Source organism: Corythoichthys intestinalis, chromosome 16, assembly GCF_030265065.1.
Source record: "Corythoichthys intestinalis isolate RoL2023-P3 chromosome 16, ASM3026506v1, whole genome shotgun sequence".
NCBI lineage: Eukaryota > Metazoa > Chordata > Actinopteri > Syngnathiformes > Syngnathidae > Corythoichthys > Corythoichthys intestinalis.
The window spans coordinates 11,239,053-11,266,875 of record NC_080410.1 but is presented as its reverse complement, the minus strand read 5'-3'; the positions used below and the strand labels follow the sequence as shown (position 1 = coordinate 11,266,875).

The window sequence follows — 27,823 nt, the reverse complement described above, 5'->3', positions numbered from 1 at the left end:
ACAAACATTCTTGCGAATCATCGAAGAAGTCCACAAGTACGACCACATGTATAATGTTTCGTCAGGGCAATATACAGATTATTGAATGGCAAACAATTTGTGGAAGGAGATGACTGAAAATATGGCGCTGTAGGTCAGCGAATGCGTTAAAAAAAATGAAAGAACCTGCAAGACAAGTATGTGCGTGTTCGGAAGCGAATGGTCAAAAACGGCCAGCTTTTTATTACTTTATGTCGTATTTTTTGTTGGTGCACTTTACCATTTATTTTGAACATATGTTTGCTGTGACTTATTTAGATTTACACTTCAAGTATATTACAAATAAAGCACAGGTTTGTTGTCATAAGAGTTGTTTTGATGTTTAATTTTCAACAACAGACAGTTTACACACTTGATGCATCATCAATGATTGAGAGTGTCTCGGCACGCCATTTCATTTTGCCATGGCACAGTTCCATGAGGTGTCTGAAAGAAAGCCATCAGGTCATTTCGAACAGCTAAGGCACCTCTGGTGGAACGGGCCCTGGACAACTTTGTAGTTGAAGTAATCGCTTCCTGAATGTGACGGTGCTTTTATGGTAACGTGCTAATCATCAAGGCTTCCAACGGAGTTTGGGAAGTTCCATAGCTGCCAGAAATCTGCTGCTATGGCTTACCACTGGCTGGAAGGCTGTCCACAATGCTTCGCGGACCTCGGACAAAACGCTGGACATAGTGCTTGACGCCATTTTGAAGGTAGCTGCCACAGCTTGCTGGCTTCCACCCGTGGTTAGACTTCATAATGTGATTGCTAGTCTCTGTGCGGCATAGCAATAGGCATCTGGTGCAATAGCAAGGGCTGTATACGGCGAAGTAGTCCATCAAACCAGTCAGTTGATGTGCGAAGTAGCGAAAGTGCATTTCCGCATCGAGACGCAGTGGGCAAACCGGTGTTGTTAATTCGCCGGTTCTCAACTGCGACTGATTTAGTGGTCGGACAGACCACCTCCGCAACCGTCTTCTGCGTCGCATACGCCTTAAAATTTGTATGATCAACATTTGTTGTTCAGTCTTTATGATCTTAAGATCCACATAAATTAGGCTTTACTTTTTGCATTAATTGCACTGATAGGCCTATCACTTTTCTTAAAAAAAAAAAAAAAGTAAATGTTTACATTAACGTCAATTTTAATATAGGTACATCCTATGTTCTTAAGTAGTTAAAATTGAGATTTGGCGTTTAGTATGTGAGGAAATGAGGGAAAATAAAAATTAGGAGATGGAGGTTGGGGTCATTGCTGTTTTTGTTAACTTTTATTTTGCAAATCATTTAAAAAATACAATTTTGAATGAAAATCAGTTTTTGTATGTGTTATAGAAATAGCTGTGTTAAAAGTTTTCTTTGCATTTCAGTAGTTTAAGAGGTTTGCCCCCCCACCCCCAAAATGAAAGACAAAAAATTAAAAAAAAATACATAAGATTTCTAGCTCCGTGGCGACCTTTGTGTCGAAGAGTTCCTAGCCACTTTCATCCCTGCATATACGTTTTATACCCCGCAACACTCCTGGAAAAAGCAGAAGAGGAAGTAATGTAAAAAATACAGTACTCTAACATGCTTGAAACTTTCGTTCAAAAAAAGAAAAGAAAACAAACAAACAAAAACAAAACTTTTTTTTTTTTTCGGTATCGGATCGGGATCCGGTATCTTCAGATTCCCAAAATCAGGTGACTCGGACGCAGGTGCATAAATATGCGATCGGGACATCCCTAGTATTAGCAAAACGTCTCACTAGTGCTACCAGTGAACATTTAAAATCCCTAGTACAACCAGTGACATTTTTCTTTTACTACTAGTATGAGAAAGGGGAAAGATACAGTTCTTTACTCCTGAGTATTTTGCTCCATATTGCTAGAATGTGTAAGGTCAAAAATGTCTTTTTCATGCAAGTGGGCATTTTTAAGGGGCTAATGCTCATGACACATGTCTACGTTTGGCCTATAGTTACACCACTAGTCGTAAAATGATCAGCCTACAAGTGTGCTGACTGTCAAAAATCATCTTGCATAACTGCTCTTTAACATTGAGGTGGCAGAAAGCAGTAGCCTGAAGGCCTTATAGTGGGCCATGATGTTTCTGAGCTGTATGCTGGAGGCGGGTCATCACTGTCGGGCATCTTATCGGACGACTCTGCGTTATCTGCACACTGGTGGTTCTGCTCATGCTTTTGCGTGAATGAATCGGTGTCCCAATGGGACACCAGATCCGATGTGGAAGCGGAGACGCTGCCGCGGGGAAGGCACACATAGCCTCTTCCACTGGTGGCGAAGACTGTTGAGGAAGGAGCATCTGATGGGGTTACTTCGTTCACCTTTGTTTCTTCACGCATGGACTTGGAGTCTAATGACTGACAAGTAGAGACCAAAAAAAGTCAGTACATCATGTCATATGTCATGCTATAATGTGTTTTATGTGCAGTGATGTTATCTCAGAAAATGTCGTAAAATGTGTCTGTCACATTTTATGTTCAATGTCATGGTTTTTATTTTGATTTATCCGGTCGCATAGCCGATCAAGGCTCGTGAGTGAGCAGCGGACCTGACAAAGGATATATGGGCCGCTGAAGTGCACTGGAAGGTAACAGCCATTAACCTTCTCTGCAGGGAGGGGCAGGCTATTACATTTGCAGTCCTGTCGGTCCTGCTCCAAATCTTTATTTTCAGCACCCTCCGTTGGCCGCAGCGAGGAGCTCGGGGAGATGCTGGGAGTTGGAAGACTATTTTTTAGTAATCCCATTAATGAATTCATGCATTTTGACAGGTGTTTGACTACAGAGCAGCAGCATTATTATTGGTAAAACTGGTCAGAAATTGTAGTATATACCATGTAGACAGGCTATGTATTTGATGCACTTTGCAGATGTAAGTGTTGTCATTTTCCATCAGGGTCTGGCTGGTGGAAGACTGAAATAGAGAAAATGTTTTCCTTCATCATAAAATACAAATATATGGCAAAAAACTTGATTTGTTACAATTAAACAGGTAGATGTTATATATCATAAATGTCTTTGATATATTTAAATATTCTCACCTTGATCTCTGATAGGATTTTGCTTTTGCCAGGAGAAGGAACAGTTTCAACCCATAGAATCACCTTCCTTGGATATTTTAGAGTCATAAATATAAACACAAAAGGGTATACATTTAACCCTTTATAGGGCAATCACTGAACTCATTGGTTGCCATATAATTGAGACCTGGACTATGGGTGGGAACCACTGGGTCCTTCACGATATTCGATTTGCAATACGAGGCTCACGATAACGATCTCACAATATGGCAATACAACAATTATCAATAGATGGGTCAGGAAATCATTCTAGCATATTCTATAATACAAATAATAAAAAGAAAAACAAGCTATTTTCATCCCTCTGCTGTGAATTGGAAAGAATTACTAGTAGACATCCACTCCATTTGAACTGGGAGGGATGGCAGCAAATGAACATCAGTTCAACCGCTGCCATCCCTCTCACTTCAAACGGATATAATTTTTACGCAATTTGATAATTAATTTGATTTTGATTAATTTCATTTCATGTTGATATTGGGTCACTTCCTTTACCGTAACTTCAGGGGCATTTACAGGTTACTTCCTGTATATTTTGGGGCATTTACGGGTTACTTACTGTTGATTTTGGAGCACTAACAGGTCACTTCTTGCTGATTTGGGGTTACTGAAAATAAAGTGGCTCATTAATGTCCCCAAATGAATATGAAGTGACTCCAAATAAACAGGAAGTAGACCTGTAAATGGCCACATAAGACAGGCTGTGAATGCTCTGGTTTCATTGTTGTGGACAGTGCTAGACGTGTAAACCAGTCAAAATGAATTGGATGTCTCGTGCCAGGCATTACTCGATCATGACGGGCTACCGGATCGCGACGGATTGCTTCTGCGCATGCGCGAACCGCTGCCATTTTCTCTTGAGCGATGACGGCAGATATACACTGAATATGTACGTGTTAGATCAAAGCATTAAAAAGAAATATATATGGCGGAAAACACTCAGGTGACTTGAAGTTTCGCTTTGAGACGCCCAATTTGGCCAACTTTCAAAATTGTCCGATATGCATCATTGGAAAGCTTAAAATATCAGTTTTCTGGGGGAAGAAAAATTTTGAACAGGAGGGCATTTAAAAAAAATAAAAATAAACTGCGAAACCCTATCTGGAGGTGAGACCATTAAAGAGCAGAATTAAAGACGCCACGACTTTAACGAGATATTATCGCGTACTTACCTTGTTTCGATCCAAAAACTCCATGTACCATCCATGTATCACTGAGTGTCAAGACACAGCTGTGAATGGCCACAGCTGGATTTTTTGGGGATTTTCTGGTTGAAACATGGTTATATAACGAGAGTCGCGATGCAGAAATCGCAGACATCAAGTAGTGGTCGAGATGTTCATTTTCATATATTTACCCTTTTAAACATCTTTTTTTTTCATTTCTTCTTTGTTTGGACCGATTATTTATCATCTAACGTATCTGAGAAAATGTAGTAACAAAAAAAATACAATTAAGCGATAGTTATGAGGTAGATATCCGTGACCATTTTACAGACACCATTTTTTCATTGTGACGTAATTTGTTTAAAAGTTTAAAATATGAGTGAATAATTTTTTAAAGTCGTTTTTTTTTTTTTTAAACGAATTAATCATTCGAAGCTAAAAATGACAGACATTTCGCAAAATAAATATAATTACTGAGCTTCTTTTATATGGCTGGGTTGAAACAAAGCAGTTGCACGACGTCTGTAAACGGGGGTTTCCAGGGTAAAACGGACAAATTAAAAATAGTTCGGGGGCTTAATGCGCCATGAATCTGCTAAGGCAGCATTATAGACTTGTTGTACTATCAAACACAACAGTTCTTTTGGCTAAAAAAATACAAGTCTTGTCTGTGTTTTCCGGTATACATATATATTTATATACATATGTATATATATATATATATATATATATATATATATATATATATATATATATATATATATATATATATATATATATATATATATATATATATATATATTATTTTTTTTGTGGGTGACACCTTCTCATTCGTGCGTTTACTTTGTTTTCATGATTATTTACATTGTAAATTCTCACTAAAGGCTAAAGGTAAACAGCAATGAATGAATGTGTGTGGAATTATCTATTTAGCAAAAAAAAAAAAGGTGAAATAACTAGAAACATAACATTCTAGTTAACATTCTAGTATCTTCAAAGTAGCCACCCTTTGCTCTGATCACCGTAATTTTTGGACGATAAGCCGCAGTACAGCACCGTCAGTGGGAGTCAGTGAGCTAACGTAAACATTATTCTAATGGATGATATTGGTAGCAACCTATTGTTTATTTATTTATTTTTTTTGTTTGTTTAAACAGGGACACTTTTTAAAAAGGATGTATCATTTCTTGGTGTGAGCACATTGATAAACTTTTGGACTACAAAGTATCGCGATATAAAACATTTTCGATATATTGTCACACCCCTAATGTGGATATCCCATTTTTGGGCAGGTCTTTATGAGCAAAAAATGGTCACTTGCCATATAAAGGGTTAAACATCAACACAAAAGACTTTAAGTGTGGTATGTATCAACAAATACAGTAGTACAAATGTTCGAATAAAACAATTTACCTTTTACAAGCTGGAATGGTCCAGTAAAGTATCACAAAGCCAAAAACTGACATCACGCCGATGGATGAATACACAATTTTGTTGATAGGCCACATGGCTGTCATGGATGTTAAACAAAATCATGAGATTAAAACTCATAGAAAAAAAATTAAATGGCGAATGACACACTTAACAGTACAGTACCAGCATGTGATGTCCAGTCTACTGGCTTGGTCCATTCTGAGGGGATTCCTTCATAGTATGACCCCTCTCCTGGTATAACGACAGATCTCACTTGGACCTGGTATTGCTGCAATGGGTTCAGTGATGAACCCAGGAGGTTCAAGGAAGTGGAGCCCTCTGAAATGTTCAGCAGGATGGAAGACCCCTGCAAAACAGAACACACATCAAAATTGATCATTGTAACACTGGCAGAAAGAAATTTGAGTCCAAATATGACAAAGCAGTGCATCCAATGCTCCAGGTGTAAAGAGCATCTCAGGTATAAGCATGCAGTTATAATAAGAGCACAGAGGAAGTTAATAAGAAGAATAAAAATAGATGGAGAGTATAAAACTCCTTTATGAGTGTGAGCTTTCCCAGTGGTTTGAACTTTAGAAGACGCGTTTCATGGTTTATTGTTTATTACCTTCTCCTCCATCCTGTAATAGCGCACTTGATAATAAACTCTGATTTTTGAGGCGGTGCTGGGTTCGGCCCATTCCACAACCCAGATGTTGCCTTTCTCGCTCACGTTTAGCTGCTGTGGTGGTCTGGGGCGAACTGCACATGACAATATGTTATATGGTATAGAATGTAATCATAGACATAAATCATAGATAGTTTTTCAGTTACACACTGCAAAATTTAAAATTACTCTTGCACCGATATCGATACTGGTATCGGTATCTGTGGAGATACGGCAATGAAATGACGGATATGGCAATAAGATAACATTATCGGTATCAGCAAGCACTAAGAAAGAAATTGCTGACGCTGCGCAATTTGGACTTTTTTGAGATCTTTGCACCCACCCAGTCGCCAGTGCCCCACACTACCACGCTGCCAGAAAAAAAGCAGTGCTTGTCGACCTTCTGAAAATGATGATAGATGTCCTATTGTGAATTGATTTAAAAATGAGTTTATCGCTAGTAGATGTCCAATCCATGTGAAGTGGTAGGGTGGGACGTGCTGCTATCCCTCCTACTTCAAATGCATTGGACGTCTAGCACCATCATTGGGAGACAATGAGTTAAGCAGGGTCTGATTAAAATACATTTATGTAGACACAGGTCAAGTTTGATTAGGAATATACTGAGTTACATTGTAACACTTAACAAAAAAGTCTCTTTCAAAATACTTCCATTTCTATAAATTGTTGAATTTTATAATTAATATAATAATAATTTATATTATGTATATACGTTTTATATCCCTCTGGATCATAGTGGTCACTACTGTGGACAGCTACTGAAAAGTACTTTTCTCTTTAATGCATTACTTTCTATGGTTTAACTCAGGGGTCCCCAAACTTTTTCCTGTGAGAGCCACATAACTTTTCCCTTCTCTGATGAGGGGCCAGGGTCAGTTTGTAACAGAAAAAGTGTGAAAGAAAGCCACAATCAAATAACGCTTTCTGGATTCTTCACGGAACAAAAGTAAATGTAATGTAATGTAATGTAATGTAATGTAATGTAATGTAATGTAATGTAATGTAATGTAATGTAATATAATATAATATAATATAATATAATATAATATAATATAATATAATATAATATAATATAATAACACTATTACTTAAATAAATAATAACCAAATAACACTCTCTGGGTTCTTCATGGAAAAAAAGCCAGGAAATAAATAACACTGTTGAAAAAAATATATTAAAAATTTTTAAAAAAATCAAAATGCTCCCTGGTTTTGCTCAGGGGGCCGGACCAAATGTAGGGACCCCTAGTTTAACTGAATAGCAGGCTTAAGAGTGCTCTTTGCTGTCATACTCTATTGAGGTCAATTCAGTGGTCAGTTGGTGTAACTGTAAGTAAATATCCTCACAATTCAAGATGGCCGACCTGCCACCCGCCCCTCTCACCCGTGTCAACTACAACTGGCATATCCTGTCAATACTTAAAATAAGTAAAATAAGATATTATGATATACGGTACCATCTAGGGAAAGATAATATCTGTCTGGAATATGAAATATTTGTGTGTAATATATAGATATTTATGATAAACAATGTGTCCAATGAAGTAGACATCATGCATCCCCCTGTATATTTTTGAACATATGTTACATAATTGCGTCACTGTTTTTATGACTGTTTTAGTTATAAGTTAGTATGTAATTGTTATATTTATAAGCAGTTAATTTAAAATATACATTTTTGTGCAGATTAGCTGCAGGGGTGAAAGTGGGCCAGAACGAGCCGGAACGAGCCAGAGCGGCGTTTCGCCATGAATTACGGAGGTGGAACGCTGTTCTGGCATACGGTGCTTTGATCCCGAAAATATGACGGCAACTGTCAAATCCCGATGTTTAGAAAACGCTGCCACCCACTCATCTCCAATAAGAACAATCTACTAATGTCAGATTTACATACAAAAGTGTTAACAACAAGCCTAATAAAGAGCTTGTGTAGCATCATCCGTTTCCACCGATATTTATTATTCATTTATTTATTCTATGTAGTTCTTCCCAGCGTCTCTCTGTATCCGACAAGTCGCGTCGCTCTGCACACACAGTGACCATGCGCTGCAGAGCACGCAGCCAAAAAAACAAACAAAAAAAAAAAAAAAACTGGACTCTGCTGTCCGTTTAATTGGCTGACATACTGACATGTGATCAGCATGGATAGTTAGCTGTGATTGGTTCAAATGGTTTTTGGAACAAAAAATAGAGGGGGGGGGGGGGGGGGGAGCTTGTTGAATTAAAGGGGCAATGCAACGGAAAATGGACCAGATCTTTAAGAAAAATGAAAGAGTTGATGGGGTTTATTTTGTTTTATTATATTTATTCCATTTCATTTGGGTGGGTCAGAATATCTTCCATGTTAATGTGCACTTTGAACGTGAATATGCACTTCATTTATGTAAGGCTACTTATTAATTTCCTTATAATTAAAAAAGTTAACGTTTGCTTTGTCTTCTCAATGTCTTCCATTTCACTGTGCATATTGTAAGTCATTTGTACTTTTTTTTTTTTTTATGTATGTTACTTATACCGTATCTTTATTGTTATTATGTTTTAAATGTGTTTATATTATCTGCAGTTTTAAAGTACATCCTATGTTCTTGAATAGTTAAAGGGGTTTGAGGTTTTGCTTTTAGATTTGAGGAAATATAAAAATGGCGTTTAGATGGAATTTTGTAAATAAGTGAACAAATACAATTTTGAATGGACTTAAGTTTCTAATTTATGCCTTATTCCAGTGTAATGTAGCAGCTTAATGCATGTGTGAACCATATTAATTCGTTCATTCATTTTCTGAGCCGCTTATCCTCACGAAGGTCATGGGGGCGCTGGAGCCAATCCCAGCTAGCTATGGGCAGTATATGGGGTACACCCTGAATCGGTTGCCAGCCAATCGCAGGGCACAAAGAGGCGCACACAGTCATACCTAGGGACAATTTAGAGTGTTTGATCAGCCTACATGCATGTTTTTGGGATGTGGGGGGGGAACACGAGTACCAGGAGAAAACCCACGCAGGCATGGTGAGAACATGCAAACTCCACACTGGAAGGCCGGAGCCTGGGATTGATCCTTTGATCTCAGAACTGTGAGGGGAACGTGCTAACCACTGTGTGTGTGAAACCTGTTGTTGTGTTTTATTGTGTCCCATATTTACAACCAGGGGTGAAAGTGGCTAGAATTTCATGCCGGAACTCCCCGCAGAAGCGACGGAGCCAGAAATTGTGTTTATTTATTTATTTTCTTTTTTTTTGGGGGGGGGGGGGGGGGTCAAACCAACTAAAACTACTGAAATGCAAAGAAAACTGTTTCGGCAGTTATTTTTATTACACATACAAAAACTGATTTTCATTCTAAATATTATTTTTTTCAGTGATTTGCAAAATAAAAGTTAACAAAAACAGCAATAACCCCAACCTCCATCTCCTCATTTCTATTTTCCCTCATTTCACATATGATGATTTTTAAATAATACACTTGCATTTAATTGCATGAAATAAGTATTTGATACATCACAAAAATCAAACTTAATATTTGGTACAGAAACCTTTGTTTGCTATTACAGATACCAAACGTTTCCTGTAGTCCTTGACAAGGATTGCACACACTGCAGCAGGGATTTTGGCCCACTCCTCCATGCAGATCTTCTCCAGAGCCTTCAGCTTTTGGGGCTGCTGCCGGGCAACATGGACTTTCAGCTCCCTCCATAGATCCATCCATCCTCCCCTCAATACGGTGCAGTCGTCCTGTACCCTTGGCAGAGAAGCAGCCCCCCAAAAATGATGTTTCCTCCTCCATGTTTCACAGTTGGGATGGTGTTCTTGGGGTTGTACTCATCCTTCGTTTTCCTCCAAATACGACGAGCTGAGTTTAGACCAAAAAGTTCAATTTTGGTCTCATCCGACCACATGACCTTCTCCCATTGCTCCTCTGGATCATCCAGATGGTCATTGGCAAACTTCAGACATGTCTGGACATGCACTGGCTTCAGCAGCGGGACCTTGCGTGCACTGTAGGATTTTAATCCATGACGGCGTAATGTGTTTCCGATGGTTTTCTTCGAGACTGTGGTTCCAGCTCTCTTCAGGTCATTGACCAGGTCCTGCTGTGTAGTTCTGGGCTGATCCCTCACCTTCCTCATGATCAGTGATGCCCCATGAGGTGAGATCTTGCATGGAGCCCCAGAACGAGGCAGATTGACCGTCAACTTGAACTTCTTCCATTTTCTAATAATCGCTCCAACAGTTGTTACCTTCTCACCAAGCTGCTTGCTTATTTTCCTGTAGCCCATCCCAACCTTGTGCAGGTCTACTATTTTATCCCTGATGTCCTTACACAGCTCTTTGGTCTTGGCCATTGTGGAGAGGTTGGAGTTTGTTTGTTCGAGCATGTGAACAGGTGTCTTTTATACAGGTGACAAGTTCAAACAGGTGCAGTTACTTCCGGTAATGAGTGGAGAACAGGAGGGGTTCTTTAAAAAGAACTAAGAGCCGAAATATTTACTAGTCGGTAATGTATCAAATACTTATTTCATGCAGTTAAATACAAATTTATTATTTAAAAATTATACAATGTGATTTTCTGGATTTTTGTATTAGATTCCGTCCCTCACAGTTGAAGAGAACTTATGATACAAATTACAGACCTCTACATGGCTTGCAAGTGGGAAAACCAGCAATATCGGCAGTGTATCAAATACTTGTTCTCCCCACTGTAGGTGGTTTTCGGAAGTCAAAGCCCCCCCTCCAAAAAAGAGGGGGCTCCGTGTCGAACTTTATGTCAGAGAGTTCAGGCAGGAAATTTTAGCCACTTTCACCCCTGATTAGCTGTAGTTTGCATTACGATATGCCTTTTATCTTATTTTGTAGACTTCAAAAGCATCAAAGAATAAGGCAGTTTACAGAATAGCCCAGGTTCAGTGATGATGTCTGTAGTGACAACAGTCATGATGAGTGACTGCCAGACAACAACAAAGACATTGGTGCTTAGGTGTAGAAGCCACAAGTAGAAGTTTTATTGGTTTTCATATTGAGGCCTATGCATTGTGCCTATAGTGTTAAAAGTGTTGAAATTTCCCAAAAATCGTTGAACTGTTTATCAAAGCATAAAAGGGATCAAGGGTTTCTATATTCACAATAGAACACAATAGAAGTTAATTCATTTTTGATAGTAAATTTACATTGTTTTATGTTGAGTGTTCGAGTGCATGGAGTCTACTGGATTGGACATGTCTGTCACTTGTAACATGAAAAAAAAAAAATCATATATATTTTTTTAAAAATTAGAAAATGAACATTATTTTCGTGTCCTGAGAAGAATAAAAACACACCAGAAAAAAAATCTTGACCAAGGATTTTATGATTCATGCATTAGAGGGATATTTAGCACATTTTTCTTATGTTAAAATATGGCAAATTTGACCCAAACCATATGCAATGGTTAAGAAACAAAATCAAACTATGCATATAATCTCAAAATGACCTTCAATTTACTTAGACGCAACCTGCAGTTATGTCATTCAACACTAGGTGGAGACGCTCAATCATCTCACCATCATGAGCATGAGCCATAAAAGGTTTATATATTTTTTAATCTTTTAATGGCATAGCATGTCAATTACTCACTGTGCTCATTGGCCCTGAACGTCTTAGCCTTGCGCGTCGGTTGAAGAAGAAGCTGCAAACGTGCGGGACTGGCGACACTCAGCAAGCATCTGTATTGCACCAGCTGCCTACTGGGGTCAAAGGTGTCTATCGGGTTGGTACAGCAGCTCTCAGACCTGCAGGCGGAAATTAGAAGAGGCGGAGCATCAACATATGGAGGTCAATTTCCACATATGCATGCACACGTACACACCCCACCCTGAAGAATCACACACATACACCCCCCCACACATTTGACTCACGGTGCACTGTGGTTATGTTGACAGGCCAGCTGGTAGGTAATTATGTGATCCAGCTCACTGCTTACCTCCCAGCTACACATCACCTTCTTTTCGCCATCCAGCACACAATCCAAGCTGGGAGACTGTCCGCTGACTGAGTTTAGAGCGAAAGAATGAGAGTGAGAGTTCAACTGACTTTCATGTCATTATTTTCCTTAGACATACTGACATGATGTAGAAAAATGCTTCTTTTGCCTGTGTTTAGCAAGCCACTTTTTTTTCTGGAGAACCTGGAATGCTGTTGCTTACTCCCAAACAGAGGTGAGTAGGGTAGCCAAAGGTTTTACTCAAGTAAGAGTAGCATTACTTCAAAATAATATTACTCAAGTAAAAGTAAAAGCAGTCATCCAAGAACGTACTAAGTACAAGTAAAGGGTAACATTGTGAGTAAATGCTTATTTTATTGATGATTTTTTTTTTTTCTCAGCACAAAGTTATCAATATGCATTATTATATTCTTATTATTATACTATACTATTTCCTATTTCATAATGACATTAAGCCAACGACAAAAAATACAGAAATGAAGCATCACTTATCCCAAGAGCATCAGTGCCCTCTAGTGGAGAAAACATTTGCTATGTTAAAAGGATCATAGACGGACAGACATTGACACACAAACACATTTGAAAACAGAAAGGTCCAATATGCCTCCGTTTTACACTAACTTTTCACAACACTGGATCACAACACTCAAATAAATTGCACACGCATATCCAACAGCGCTCTGTGTGGCTGCAGCTCAACAGCAACAACAAACAATGATTATGGCTACAATGCAAGGGTGTCTAATCTATTTCCAGTTCTCCATGTTCTAAACCTGCGACTAACCTTTCCTCGCTAATAATGCTAATTCATTTTTACGCCATGTTAACACCTCCTCTGTCAAGTTTTCCTTTCCAATAGCGCCTTATTCAATGCCGCTTTTCCTCACGAGGGTCACCTGGAGTTTATCTCAGCTAACTACGGGCAGTAGGCAGTGTACACCCTGAACTGGTTGCCAGCCAATCGCAGGGCACAAGGAGACGTACAACCATTCGCACACACACTCATACCTACGGTCAATTTAGTGTGTTCAATCAGCCTACCATTCATGTAGGCTCCGGAGTTCCCGGAGAAAACCCACGCAGGCACAGGGAGAACATGCAAACTGCACACAGAAAGGCCGAAGCCCGGGATTGATCCCTTGATGTCAGAACTGTGAGGCGGACGTGCTAACCACTCAGCCGCCTTATATATAAAATAAGTAAGTGAACCATCACATTTAATATTTGGTCCACTTACTTATTTTTCCCCCTTATGTCATTTTTTTGCATTCTATCTTCGTTAAAATATGAAAACCTATTAATGTTCGGGTGGTTTTAGTTAAAGCAGACACTGTTTTTACATCTGTGTGATTTTGACAAAGATCAGATCACATTTAATGGTGATTTTATGGAGAAATGTGAGAAATTCCAAAAGGTTCAGATACTTTTTCATACCACTGTATTTTCCAACTGCCGGTCACCCTTCCCAAAATGATGATGGACTCCAATTGTGTGGCATCTAATCATTGTTCTGCTCTGAATTCATCACTAGTAGACGTCCAATTCTTTTGAAACGTTGGTGGCAACGAATGAACGTTCATAACAAGGTATCAATCAGTACAGAATCTGCCTATACCATTCAGCCAGGTGTTAGGAGCAAAAAAAATTGTATCCGTGTAACACTAGTTACTTGTAGTTTATGTAACTGACCTTCTTTAGTCCTCCACGTCACCACGGGGCTCCAGTGACTCCAATGGCCAATACTGGCTCGGGCCCTCACCCTGGCCTCATACCTCTGACCAGGAAGAAGCCGATGTGTCTCTAGTTTGATATCTGTGCTTGTCACATTCTTAATCTGCAGACATGAACAGATGTAGAAACAAACTGAACATAGACACGTGGTCATTACACTTCAATAGAGTGCGCATGTGAGTGTGTACGTTGTCACAATGACAGAATATAGCAGAGATTGTTTGGTACTTACAGTCCACGTGTCCTGTTTTTCTGCCTTGTAGCCAAGTTGGTACATGAGGTTTGTGTTCAGGGAAGAAGAAACGGGATAAGGACTGGACCATTTGATTGACAAATGTCCATCACCAGTGTCATATTGTGACAGATCCACTGGTGTGCGTGCTCTCACTGTGCAACACAAAAACACAATTAACCCCCTGATGCCAATATTTATATTTAACTCATCGGCCGCCATTGACAGAGATAGACGTCCTGCAGCTATCTATCACTGCCAATGGCGATGAATACATAGGCACATGAAAGAAAAATAATTAAAAAACTGAAAAAATAGAAAATTAATTTGAAAAATACAACTAAAATTGGGAAAGTCTTAATTAAAACTTTACAAGATACAAAATAGAATAAAAAGAGATAAAAAAAACAAAAAAACAAAAATAAATGGAGGATATTATAAATTCCTCCTTTTTAATTATATTTTTAAAAATGCATGTATTTATTATTTATTTTTTATTTACATTTTTTACTTTCTAGTTTTACTTTAAACATTTTTTTTAAAGATATAGTTTTATGATTTTTTTTTATTTTAGGATTTGCTTTTTCTCACCCTTTCGCTGTGTTTTTTAATCTTTCTATATCGACAAATTTTTTCTGTACGTATGTATTCCTCTAATACAATACGTATATTTGTTAAATATAAACTAATTAAAGCATAGTCTTAAATTCTTCTTATGTACGGTATTTATTAAGAAATTGAGGTAGCATTACTGTGACGAGAAAGCGCCAAGGGCTTGAGTTGGCCAGATGAGCACTGTTTGTCTTCTTTGACAAAGAAGACCGTGTGTTGGATGCCAATGGAAAAAGAAGGTGTTGCATATCTACATTGGACAGTTCTGTGCCCGTTCGTGTGTCGGATTTCATCTCCAAAGGGCTCACACCTCTGCCTGCAAAGACACATGTAGGTTTCCAAGAACACTTTTGCTGCATCTCTTCTGAACTTTGAGCTGTATTTACCTGCCGCTTTCTGTGTGGAACCAGAGCTGCAGAGGTGCACGTATGTGTGGCCCTTCTCTCCATTTGCAGAAGACATAAGACTCGTAGTCGTTATGACATTCTAATGACTTCATCAAACCTGCATGAAAGACAGTGTTTACTAAGTCCAGTGGAAATCATCCATTTCACATGGTCCTTAAATGATATTTTATGATGGTGTATTTGTCTTCCATTTATTAAAAGAATAAGAGCATAATTTAAGTCAATCAGCATGAGCATTCACATCCTGTCTTCCAGGTTCATATGAAATGGCAATGTGAATGTAAGCACTTTTTTTAAATTTCTGTTTAATTGCGAGTTATCGGAATTGAAAAGTGTTATCAGCACACTTTTAACATATTGATGAAATAATAATCTATATTAATGTATTGGCTGTGATTGAAAGTGATGGACGTCTAATCCATCTAAAGTGAGAAAGCTGTCAACCTTGGTGCTTCAAAGGGATTGGACATCTACTAATGACAAACCAGTGATTCAGTGGGACCCAGTGAGTTAATGTTCAGTTATAATCACATTCTGTATAATAATGAACTAAAATGTAGTATTTAGCACTTTCATTTTAAATTTACAGTATATTAATGAAATATTGATCTATATTAAATTACCATGAGACAATGAGTTAATGCACATTTAAATAACTGTTAATTCATGTGAATTAACTCGAAGTTAACTCGCCAATCCTAAATTAATCTAATTTAGACATGTGTTTATAATTATAAAAAAATACTAAAAATAGAATAATGATTATTCGTTTAAAAAAAATACATATGGCGGAAAACACAGACAAGATGGAAAAAGCAGTTTCTGCTCTTGCACTCTTCTTTAAAAGAAACTGCTATATTTTAAGTCAAAACAACTGTTGTAGTATTGGACAGAACAATATGTCTATATGCTGCCATAGCAGATTCATGGCGCATTAAGCCGCCAAACTATTTTTATTTGTCCATTTTACCCCGAAAACCCCCGTTTACAGACGTCGCGCAACCGCTTTTGTTTTAACCCAGTCATAAAACTAAGGTAATTAATTATATTTATTATTCAAAATGTCTGTCATTTTTAGCTTAGAATCATTCATTGATGTCTAATATTTCGTTTAAAAAAACAAACTAACTTAAAAAAATTATTCACTCGCATATTTTAAACTTTTAAACAAATAATGTCACAATGAAAAAAAAATAGCGCCTGTAAAAAAGTCACGGATATCTACCTCAAAACTATCGCTTAATTGTATTTTTTTGTTACTGTCGCATTTTCTCCGATATGTTAGATGATAAATGATCGATCCAAATAAAGAAAAATTGGAAAAAAAGGGTTTAAAGGGGTAAATACATGAAAAAGAAAATCTCGACCACTCCATGATGTCTGCGATTTCTGCATTGCGACCCTTGTTATCTTGCCATGTTTCACCCATAAAATCCCAAACAAATTCAGCTGTGGGCATTCACAACTGTGTCTTGACACTCAGTGAAACATGCTACATGGAGGTTTTGGATCGAAACAAGGTAAGTACGCGTTGATATCTCGTTAAAGTCATGTCGTCTGTAATTCTGCTCTTGCGTGCTCTCGTCTCCAGATAGGGTTTTGCTGCTTAAAAACCTTTTTTTTTTTTTTTTTTCAAATGCCCTCTTGTTTGACATTTTTCTTCCCCCAGAAAATGGATATTTTAAGCTTTCCAATGATGTATCACACATGCATATCAGACAATTATGAAATTTGGCCAAATCGGGGGTCTCAGAGCGGAACTTCAAGTCACCTAAGTGTTTTCCGCCATATATACAGTGGGGAGAACAAGTATTTGATACACTGCCGATTTTGCTGGTTTTCCCACTTGCAAAGCATGTAGAGGTCTGTAATTTGTATCATAAGTTTTCTTTAACTGTGAGGGACGGAATCTAATACAAAAAAACAGAAAATCACGTTGTACGATTTTTAAATAATAAATTTGCATTTAATTGCATGAAATAAGTATTTGATACATCACAAAAATCAAACTTAATATTTGGTACAGAAACCTTTGTTTGCTATTACAGATACCAAACGTTTCCTGTATCCCTTGACAAGGTTTGCACATACTGCAGCAGGGATTTTTGCTGACTCCTCCATGCAGATCTTCTCCAGAGCCTTCAGGTTTCTGGGCTGCTGCCGGGAAACACGGACTTTATGCTCCCTCCATAGATTTTCTATCGGGTTCAGATCTGGTGACTGGCTAGGCCACTCCAGGACCTTAAGATGCTTCTTACGGAGCCACTCTTGTTGCCTCTAGTTGCCTTGGCTGTGTGGTTTGGATCGTTGTCATGCTGATAGACCCAGCCACGACCCATCTTCAGGGCTCTCAGCCAAGATCTGGCGATACATAGCCCCATCCATCCTCCCCTCAATACGGTGCAGTTGTCCTGTACCCATGGCAGAGAAGCAGCCCCAAAAAATGATGTTTCCTCTTCCATGTTTCACGGTTGGGATGGTGTTCTTGGGGTTGTACTCATCCTTCTTTTTCCTCCAAACACAACGAGCCGTGTTTTAGACCAAAAAGTTCAATTTTGGTCTCATCCGACCACATGACCTTCTCCCATTGCTCCTCTGGATCATCCAGATGGTCATTGGCAAACTTCAGACATGTCTGGACATGCACTGGCTTCAGCAGCGGTACCTTGCGTGTGCTGTAGGATTTTAATCCATGATGGCGTAATGTGTTTCCGATGGTTTTCTTCAAGACTGTGGTTCCAGCTCTCTTCTGGTCATTGACCAGGTCCTGCCGTATAGTTCTGGGCTGATTCCTCACCTTCCTCATGATCAGTGATGCCCCACGAGATGAGATCTTGCATGGAGCCCCAGAATGAGGCAGATTGACCGTCAACTTGAACTTCTTCCATTTTCTAATAATCGCTCCAACAGTTGTTACCTTCTGACCAAGCTGCTTGCTTATTTTCCTGTAGCCCATCCCAGGTCTATTATTTTATCCCTGATGTCCTTACACAGCTCTTTGGTCTTGGCCATTGTGGAGAGTTTGGAGTTTGTTTGTTCGAGCATTTGAACAGGTGTCTTTTACACAGGTAACAAGTTCAAACAGGTGCAATTACTTCTGGTAATGAGTGGAGAACAGGAGGGGTTCTTAAAAAAGAACTAAGAGCCGAAATATTTACTAGTTGGTAATGTCTCAAATACTTATTTCATGCAATTAAATGCAAATTTATTATTTAAAAATTATACCATGTGATTTTCTGGATTTTTGTATTAGATTCCGTCCCTCACAGTTGAAGAGAACTTATGATACAAATTACAGACCTCTACATGGCTTGCAAGTGGGAAAACCAGCAAAATCGGCAGTGTATCAAATACTTGTTTACCCCACTGTATATTAATAAATGCTAATATTATTTTTGAATGGGCACAAATAGTCACTTGCTCTATAAAGGGTTAAAGGTCTTAAGTGCAGGTTTTTTAATAGGTGTCGACCGTACTGACCAAAGGCGGACAAAAAAAGGCGGACAAGCATACAGGGATACCAGGGATTTCCCCGATAGCAATTGAGCAGACCCTAAAATTAGCGCACCTTTGTAATCCAAGCATTATGGTAAATAGATAATGCAGAAAACATCAAAGATGGCCAGGCCCAATTTTCGCTCAGGAAACATGTCTATAAGATACGCGAAAAGGAAACTCCAAAGAAGCTATTTAAAGGTTTTAGTAGGGGCCCAGTTTTCCACAAATATGATGTACTGGCCAGATATCTTAATTCTTATGAATGTGGACATCATACACACACCCATACACATACATACAATCAGCTATGGACAATTTCAACCTTCTGGTTATATTGGATTTGATATGAGATACCTTAGTATTGTTAATCAAAGAATCAGTGTATTAAATAAACATACATTGTTAGGATATGAGTTTTGAGTTTTTCTTAAACACGGAGATGTAATGTGACATTTTAAGTACTTTGTCAAATTCATTCCAAATCTGAGGTCTTCTGCACACACAATGCTAAAGCTTGTACACTTTAGCCTTGTTTTTCCCAGTGATTTGATTTTGTTTTTATTTCTTCTGGTAGTATATGTGTGCTGAGGAGTACATGAGTACAATGTTAGCTTGGTCAAAGCATTTTCAGTTTAGATACTAATTCATTTTTATTTAATGTGTTATATATGTATTACGTAATAAATAAACAAGCGATACTAATGTTGAGTTTATGCTGTGAGTCAGAAAAAAAGTATCGTTTGATCCTATTATTGATTTCAACAAATAATAATCACACGCAAGTAAATAAAGAAAAGCATTGCAAATGAAAACACATAATTTACCATCATTCGAGCTGTAGGCATCATGAATGTTACATTCGTCTGGATTAGAGAGGAAAGCCAGAGGGGGGAACATCAACCAAAGCAGCACCCACAAAAGATGCATCATTCTTGAGTAAAGGCCCCTCCTGTCCTTGGGTTGGACTCAGTAAAATTTGTGCTCTGACATCATGAAGAGGCCTGCTTATCAGAAGGAAAGCATGAAGAAACAGTCAATTTACGAGAAATCATGAGAAGAAAAAAAATCACAACACATTATCGCCTTGACTTCTCCTTTGGGCAGCCTGCAAGCTTTTGTTTTTTCCCCACCACATCCGCTTGCCAGTTCTCTGCCACATGTTGAGTTCTGATAAACAAAATGATTCTTGTGGGATTACAGCTACATAAAACACACTACAGTAGGAGATGCAATTTCTGGAGAAATGCTTTGGTCTCTCTCCCTTGGGTTACCTGTAGATTTTCAGTGACTTGCTATTAATTTTGGGGCATTTTTGGGTCACTTTCCCGTTAACTCATTGGCTACCAGTGATGGTGCTAGATATCCAATCCGAATTCACCCCTCCCAGTCAAAATGGCTCTGAAGGATGAGAATTCACAGCTTGTACTCTCAGTTTAGATGAATTGGATGTCCATTGTTATCTATGGCAGGCAAAGAGTTAATTTGGGGTCACTTCTTTGTTAATTTTAGGATACTTACAGGTCACTTCCTGTTGATTTTGGGTTGCTTCCTGCAAATTTTGGGGCCTACGAGGGTCACTTCCTTTACATTTGGGATAGTTACCTGTTAATTTTCGGTTATTTCTGGATCACTCCGGTAGATTTTGGTACTTTTCACAGGTCGATTCCTGTTGCTATATAGGGTAATTTTTTCCGACTGGAAATGAATGGGGCAGTTAGGAATAAATATGGATGTTTTTGCCCAATTTTGGTGGAACCATACGTGTTTGGCAAAAACTAGAGATCCAACCAAAAATTCAGCGCCGAAAACATTTGACCCAAAATAACTTAAATTGCATTTTGGATTTTCTGTTAAAATACCGAAATATACCACAGAATAGTGTGAAGAACTGTAGTCCTCTTGTGATGACATCATCAAAACACGGCGAGAAGCAAAACTACTGGCTCACAACCAACATTCCGCAGTTTGAAAGTATTTTGAGGTATCAAAGAAATATACACATGTAACGGCGGAAAATATAGACAAGTTTCCTAAGTGATATATGGGCGGTGCCATCTTGAAAAATGTCTGCTCCGAACTTCTGGTTTAGAAAGAACAACATGAATTGTGGTTGAAGTAAGCAGTGTGTTGACAAAGTTAAAACTGCAAAATCAAACCAGAGGAACCCACGGAATCTCCAAAAATGGAATCAGCACGACGTAGATGACACTCCATGATTTTCTGTGCTGTGCGTCAACTACTGGAAGTGCCTATGGACCCTACTCACCTACGTCACAAAATGACGTGTCGCTGTATCCGGCCGCCATACTGTACCTATTTTTTAGACCTATTGTCATTGTTTTCAATTATTCGTGCAAATTATAGAACAATTCATGGAAGCCCCGGTGTTATCTGACGCTGTAAACTCATTGTATGCGTTGCATAAAAGGCGTTACGTGGAAAAGCTTCAGTTTATCCATTCGCCAGATCCGTATTTGATGCCTAAATCGATGTTTTTCGACCCGCTGTCTTCGCCATCTTTGCCTGACCCTGATATTTACAACTATCTTGTCCACACAAAATCAGCCTATTCTCACGAAAGTTTGAAAAACTTTAAGAGCTTGGAGGCTTATAAATGCTACGTTGCTGGTTGGGTGAAACAGGTCCTCGTACACGAAAATTCGGCAGGAATCTTGTGCTCGGAAGGTGAGTTACGAAATGTTCAATTCAAAATCTTTTGTTCTTGCTAACATCCACTGTCAAGTCTAATGTATTTCATGTCATTTGTCAATGGAGCTAGGGCTTTTAATGTTTATATGGTTTAGCGATAGCACTCTCCCTACATACATATATAATATGTAATAAATATGAAGTGTGATAGCACTACTCCAGATTGTCCCTAGTTGAATTTATTTTTTGGCTTTTGACCTCAATAGTGAAATTGTAAATTAATTGTATGACAACTGTCTGATTATCCCCTTATAATTATATATTTTCAGGTAGTTCATTCACAACGTCTGAGTGTATGTTGTCGGCGATTAGCCTAGCAATGATCTTAATTGTGGTTGTCAGCCCAAAACCCTCTAAATATATATTAAATGCATCTTACCAGATATAAAATGACTACTACATAATCTGTGGTAGTCGTTTGGAGCCCAGTTTTCTCGTGGAATTGCAGTAGTCAATCTCGGTCTCCTCTCCGGGTCTCTCGGAATACGGTAAAACTTCAAGTCTCTGCGTCTATCTTCTCTGTTTTTGCAACCGACCGCCACACACGACGTCACCATTTTGATTATTAATGTTAACGAGCAGAAAAACATGCCATTATAGGAGGAATTTACGGAGTGCTAATGCATTAACATGACGAGTATACGGACAACATGGCGCGGGGGCGTGGCTGTGACGTCACGTGAGTAGGGTCTATATAGGCTATATGGTTTGAAGTGGAATGTTTTGAACAGCCTCCAGCTTCAATGCGCCAGTGTGGATCTACCTTGTCATACGCCTTAAATCGAAACCAGCTGCAGAGATGAAGTTAAGGGTGTGATTAAAACCTAAGGATATAACAAAAAGATTATATGAGCGATCACTTCGTTGATCATTCGTGGACAGAATTAAAACAACCTGTCAGCCTGTGTTGATGTGAGGTGTAAAATGAGGTGAACATAAAATAATATTACATTTGCTGAATGCAGACGGGCAGACACAGATTTTGTTGTTACAAGGAAATACTACAAGGTATGGAATATTAAAAAAAAATAGCATGTCATTCTTTTTTATTGCAGATATAAATCGCACTAAAACATTTGGACAACATGATTCCATTTTTTGTTTTGATTTAAAACGATTGATGCATGTGCAAAGCAGGTCAATGAATCACAATTTATAAAATTATTAGAAAAATATTAACCAAGGTGGAGCATAAATCGAGCCTTCCGTCATTAAAGTAGAAAAAGCACGTAGTCTCGATATACGTCCATCCATGTACAGCAAGTGTTGTTATGAGGCACACCAACTTGTCTTCCCTTGCCTAACAGCTTTTTCTACCTGTAAACAAACGAACAAAAATCTTCTACCACTTGCATTTATGCATTAGCAAGAGGCTAGCAGCCTGCATGTGTTGAAGCCACAGCAGTACAGTAGTTGTAGTAAATTATATTAAAGATCATCATAATTAAAATCATCATCGTAATAACAATATCAAAGGCAACAAATTGTTTCATGCGCAAGATTTTTGCTTTAGTGTTTTTGAGCACTGGACACATGAAAATGCAGGGATAGGAAGAACATACCTTCCATCACGCAGTGGCAACATGGCTACAATGAAGATGTTATCCTCCCCTGTCGTGATGATGGCAGATGGATGCTGTATTTCCAAATTGTCTCTATTCAGGGATTTTGATGAGTAATGTTACTCAAGCTCCACTCTTGTTTTAAATGAATAAATTCTAAAACGGAAGTTGCGAGCAGACAGGTGTAAGTAAAGCCGAAGTACCTCGGAAACTTGCTTTCCATTGATGTCCCGCGCCACATCGAGTACAGAGCATTTGAGCCCGTGCGTGAGTATTGGAGTTTAATCAAGCGAAAAGTATACAAATAGTATTTACAGTGAATGCATACATAGTACAATACGTTTATAGCACGACCACTTCTGCTTTTCAGTCACATTTCTTTTCACAAGACTACCACACCCCCTCTGCCAGTCGCAATTTTATCTGGCCGGGAGCGATTTCGCCCAGGTTCATCGCCGCAAGAACTCGGCCCACTTGCCTGGTTTTCGATCGATTCCACTTGTTGCTCATGAAAACACAGGTTTTTTTTTAAGGAGTAGGAGAGATTGTCATAGCCTTGTAAAGAACTTTACTTATGTCGGCGAGAACAGAATCGTTTATTTTGTTGTTGTTGTGAACTGCAGTTCCACACAAACGTACACCGTGATCTCATTTAGCTTAGCAATTGGAAGTGTGAGAGCCATTTTTCGATTGTCCCAAACTTCCAAGAAAGTGCATGCATCACCGTTTCATCGGTCGTGACGTGTGCGAACAGAATGCTATGATGACACCAGCACCTCTGATCCTGAGTTTGCTCCAAAACGCTCACTGTTGCCGGGAACGCACCCTCCTATAGGGTATCAGAATCGGCACCTTTCAAACTGAATTTCTCGAGCCTCTGGGTTTGTAGAATCAATGCCAAGGCAAAGGGCATTCATCGGAAAATAATGAAATAAAATAATTTAAGAAATATATGGTGGAAAACACAGACAAGACTGAAAAAGCAGTTTCTGCTCCTCTTTAAAATAAACTGCTGTATTTTAAGCCAAAAGAACTGTTGTGTTTGATAAAACAATATGTCTATATGCTGCCATAGCAGATTCATCGCGCATTAAGCTCCCGAACTATTTTTAATTTTTTTCCTTTTACCCTGGAAACCCCCGTTTACAGACGTCGCGCAACCGCTTTGTTTCAACCCAGCCATAAAAAGAAGGTAAGTAATTATATTTATTAATCAAAATGTCTGTCATTTTTATCTTAAAATTATTATTGATGTCTAATATTCCGTTAAAAAAAGATTCACTCGCATATTCTAAGCTTTTAAACAAATTACGTCACAATGAAAAAAGTGGTGTCTGTAAAAAAGTCACGGATATCTACCTCATAACTATCGATTAATTGTATTTTTTTGTTAATGACGCATTTTCCCCAATATGTTAGATGATAAATAATTGATCCAAACAAATATAAATTTAAAAAAAAAACCTTTAATAGGGCAAATATATGAAAAACAACATCTCGACCACTCCTTGATTTCTGCGATTTCTGCTTCGCGACCCTTGTTATATTACGATGTTTCACCCATAAAATCCCTAAAAAATCCGGCTGTGGCCATTCACATCTGTGTCTTGACACTAGATGATACATGTCACATGGAGTTTTTGGATCGAAATCAGGTAAGTGCACGATAATATCTCGTTAAAATCATGGCGTGTTTAATTCTGCTCTCGCCTCCAGTTAGGGTTTTGCTGTTTAAATTTTTTTTTCGTTTTTTTTAAATGCCCTCCTGTTAAAAAATTTTCTTCCCCCAGAAAATAGAGATTTTAAGCTTCCCAGTGATGTATCACACATGCATATCGGACAATTTTGAAATTTGGCCAAATTGGTGGTCTCAGAGCGGAACTTCAAGTCACCTGAGTGTTTTCCGCCATATATGTATATGTATATATATATAAGTAAAAATTGGATTATATGCATGTGTAATTTTCGTCCTTTTGTTTTTTATTTTTTAGGCCATGTTTCCAATATTTGGCTTTCGGTTTCGGCCAACAATTTTGCTTTCAAAAACTATTTAAACAACTTTTGCACATCTTGATTTCCTGATATTTTTTTTAGGCATGAATTATTTGAATTGGATAAAAAATGTGGAAGGAGAAACATTTTGGAAATTTTAAAATGTTTGTGCAATTACAAATGATTGGGACTTTTTGGAGAAAGATAAGCGTTTTCACCGCAATCGTAAACTTTAGGGCCGTTTTAATTGACAGCAAAATAAGAGGCTATGAGAGGAATCAGTGGCAGACATATTAACCTTTTGACCTCAGCAATGGCTTGCATCTCGTTTTGAAAATATAGTTTTCCTTACTTATCTTGGTTGGATTACGCATTGGTTGTAGCTTCATTCTAAATTCCATTAAACTAGTGTCAGGTACTTTTTTTTCACCCTGACTTGTTTTTCTTTGCTTCAATTCCAATTCAATCTCGCTAATTATGTACATATCGAGCTATATAATTCACGTGCCACAATGTTTCTTTGTTTTAATTGCACACTTGTCCCCCTTATAGTTGAGTGGTGAGGGTGGTAGCTCTATTGCCCTAGGTAGTGATTTCTCTCTCTGCCCCTAAAAGTCGATCAATTCAAAGTGCCAGTGGTTTTGTGTGTGACATGAAATGTAATTGGGGTGCCCAAAGAGCAAGTCTTAGTTCTAAAAGTTCATTCTGTTTCGTACCATTTTTAAAAATCATTGTAATAGCTAACTTTTGTACTACATTTTTTTACATGCTCTACCTTTGCATGTATGTTTTTTCCCCTTGTCATGTACTCTGGTTTACTCTCATATTCCAAAAACAAGCTTCTTAAGTTAAACTAGAAAATGCTACTTCTGGATAAATTGGATGGTGATGCCTTGAGCTCTTATGAGGCACTTCCTGTAGACTGTTGGTCGGTCACTTCCAATTAATTTTGGGGCATTCTAGGTTCCCTTCATTTTTAACTCACTGGTTGCCATTGATGGTGCAAGATGTCCAATCCATTTGGACTGGGAGGGGTGAATGAATGAATATTAATCGGTCAATGGCACTGTCCTTCCACTTTAATGAATTGGATTTCTATCATTTAAATGGGAGGGAAAGTTAAACAGGTACAACATATAACTTGAAAGGAAAAATGTCAATGGTGGGCAAAAAGTTAATCTGGAGTCGCTTGCTAATAAATTTTAAGGTAGTCACAGGTCACTTACTGTTAATTTTGGCTAATTTCTTGCTTAGCAAATCACCCTCCATTAAATATGCTAAATGGTTAATGGTTGTTTGTCAATTTTTGCCATGTGATTGGCTGGCAAACAATTTAGGTGTACCAAAGTCAGCACCTTTGACCCTTGTAAGCGGGACAGAAAATGTATGGGTAGATACTGTAATTCTTATTGGAGAATTAGAATGACAACAAACTGTAAGTCAACCATGATCTTTTAAACGATTATGTGCTACCATGCAAAGAAAAGTAAATGTGTCTAATTTCACACATAATGTATACAAGGTTCTCTGCATTTAAATCTCTCCACAATGAGCAGTTTTCAAAACCGAGGACCGAAAGCAGTTTTTGTCTCATTAAGTTGATGGAGAAACTGAATGGAAATTGACCGACCATATTTATGGTTATGCGGGAAGAACATACGGTTTACATGAACAATGATGCAGTCATACAAACCAAATTAGAAGCTTGTAATAGCCTTTAAACAGGTTCATTTTGATGGTGAAAACTTTTTGGGATATTTAAATCGCCATATCAATAAATAATGTGTGGAACATTTTAAAACTGTAACAGTACAAATTTCTAATATACGTACACTCATATCTAATTAATAGCAGGAATATGTGTCACGAATCAACTACATATAATCCTAGTAAAAATCAATTCCCATAGAATAATGGATTTTAGTTTACAGTATATTTTAACATATGCGTGTACTCTTTTTGAAAAGAAATTGATCATGTAAAGCAAAACAACTTACCTCATTTGACAAAGACTTCTTGATTCTCACCATTTCTGCTGTCTTTTTATTGTTAAAACATTTAGGGGACTTCCTCTTGTCTGAAGGTTCCTCTTTTCAGCCCTAGTGAACCTGTAATTGCTGAATCAGCTATTTCTCAAGAGATTCAATGATTCCTTGATACTGACTAAAACATAATACGTTTCTTCCCTTCCAGCTCGATCCAAGAGATTATGACAACTCAATGTGAGTTGTCTCTAATACACAGTCAGTAAACATACTACATCATCGTCTGAAATAAAAAACAAACAAACTGTCAATTGTCTTAGATAAGAATTCAGTTCAACCATCACCCATGTCAATTGAGTCTTTTTATTCTCTAGGTCTAACTCTAACTTCCCCTTGCCAAACATATATCTTTAGCTTGTCATTCTGAGTCATGCTAATGCGCATTTCCTCATTTCACATTGTTGTATGACTTACTGCTATTTCTCAACTTTTATCTTTATACTTGAAAGTGATTTCAGAAGTTTGAGAACATGAAAACGCATTCATTACTTGGAACGTACACTGCTGGCCAAAAGTATTTGCACCCCTGCAATTCTGTCAAATAATGCTCAATTTCTCCCAGAAAATGATTGCAATTACAAACGCTCTGGTAATAATATCTTCATTTATTGTGCTTGCAAAGAAAAAAACACAAAAAAGAATGGAAAAAATATGTTAAATCATTATTATTTTACCCAAAACTCCAA

General features: G+C 38.0%; 1 protein-coding gene across 7 annotated transcripts; it reads right to left on the bottom strand.

Annotated features, from left to right (window-relative positions):
* Positions 1-383: 383 nt before the first annotated feature.
* On the bottom strand, positions 384-27,437 carry csf2rb (colony stimulating factor 2 receptor subunit beta). 7 transcript variants are annotated; one of them, XM_057817764.1, is made up of 16 exons: positions 27,090-27,437; positions 22,302-22,362; positions 19,654-19,833; positions 15,311-15,428; positions 15,065-15,240; positions 14,313-14,467; positions 14,039-14,183; positions 12,264-12,396; positions 11,983-12,137; positions 6,314-6,447; positions 5,869-6,052; positions 5,686-5,782; positions 3,068-3,134; positions 2,861-2,940; positions 2,576-2,738; positions 384-2,384 (listed from the first exon to the last, which is right to left on the bottom strand). In XM_057817764.1, the coding sequence occupies exons 3-16, from the start codon at positions 19,757-19,759 to the stop codon at positions 2,055-2,057; spliced, it is 2,043 nt and encodes a 680-aa protein (XP_057673747.1). In that variant the 5' UTR covers positions 19,760-19,833; positions 22,302-22,362; positions 27,090-27,437; the 3' UTR covers positions 384-2,054. The 7 variants fall into 7 exon arrangements, with proteins under 7 accessions (XP_057673747.1, XP_057673746.1, XP_057673744.1 ...); XM_057817763.1 differs by having other exon boundaries at positions 19,654-19,830; XM_057817761.1 differs by lacking the exon at positions 27,090-27,437 and adding an exon at positions 22,719-27,078 and having other exon boundaries at positions 19,654-19,830.
* Positions 27,438-27,823: the final 386 nt, after the last annotated feature.

Excerpts from the sequence above, each read along its gene's own strand:
- csf2rb (XM_057817764.1), bottom strand. The coding sequence starts at position 19,759 with ATGATGCATCTTTTGTGGGTGCTGCTTTGGTTGATGTTCCCCCCTCTG. Across the intron at positions 6,448-11,982 it reads GTTCAGGGCCAATGAGCACA|TTCGCCCCAGACCACCACAG; the intron begins GTGAGTAATTGA and ends TGTCATGTGCAG. Across the intron at positions 2,385-2,575 it reads GCCCATATATCCTTTGTCAG|TCATTAGACTCCAAGTCCAT; the intron begins GTCCGCTGCTCA and ends TCTACTTGTCAG.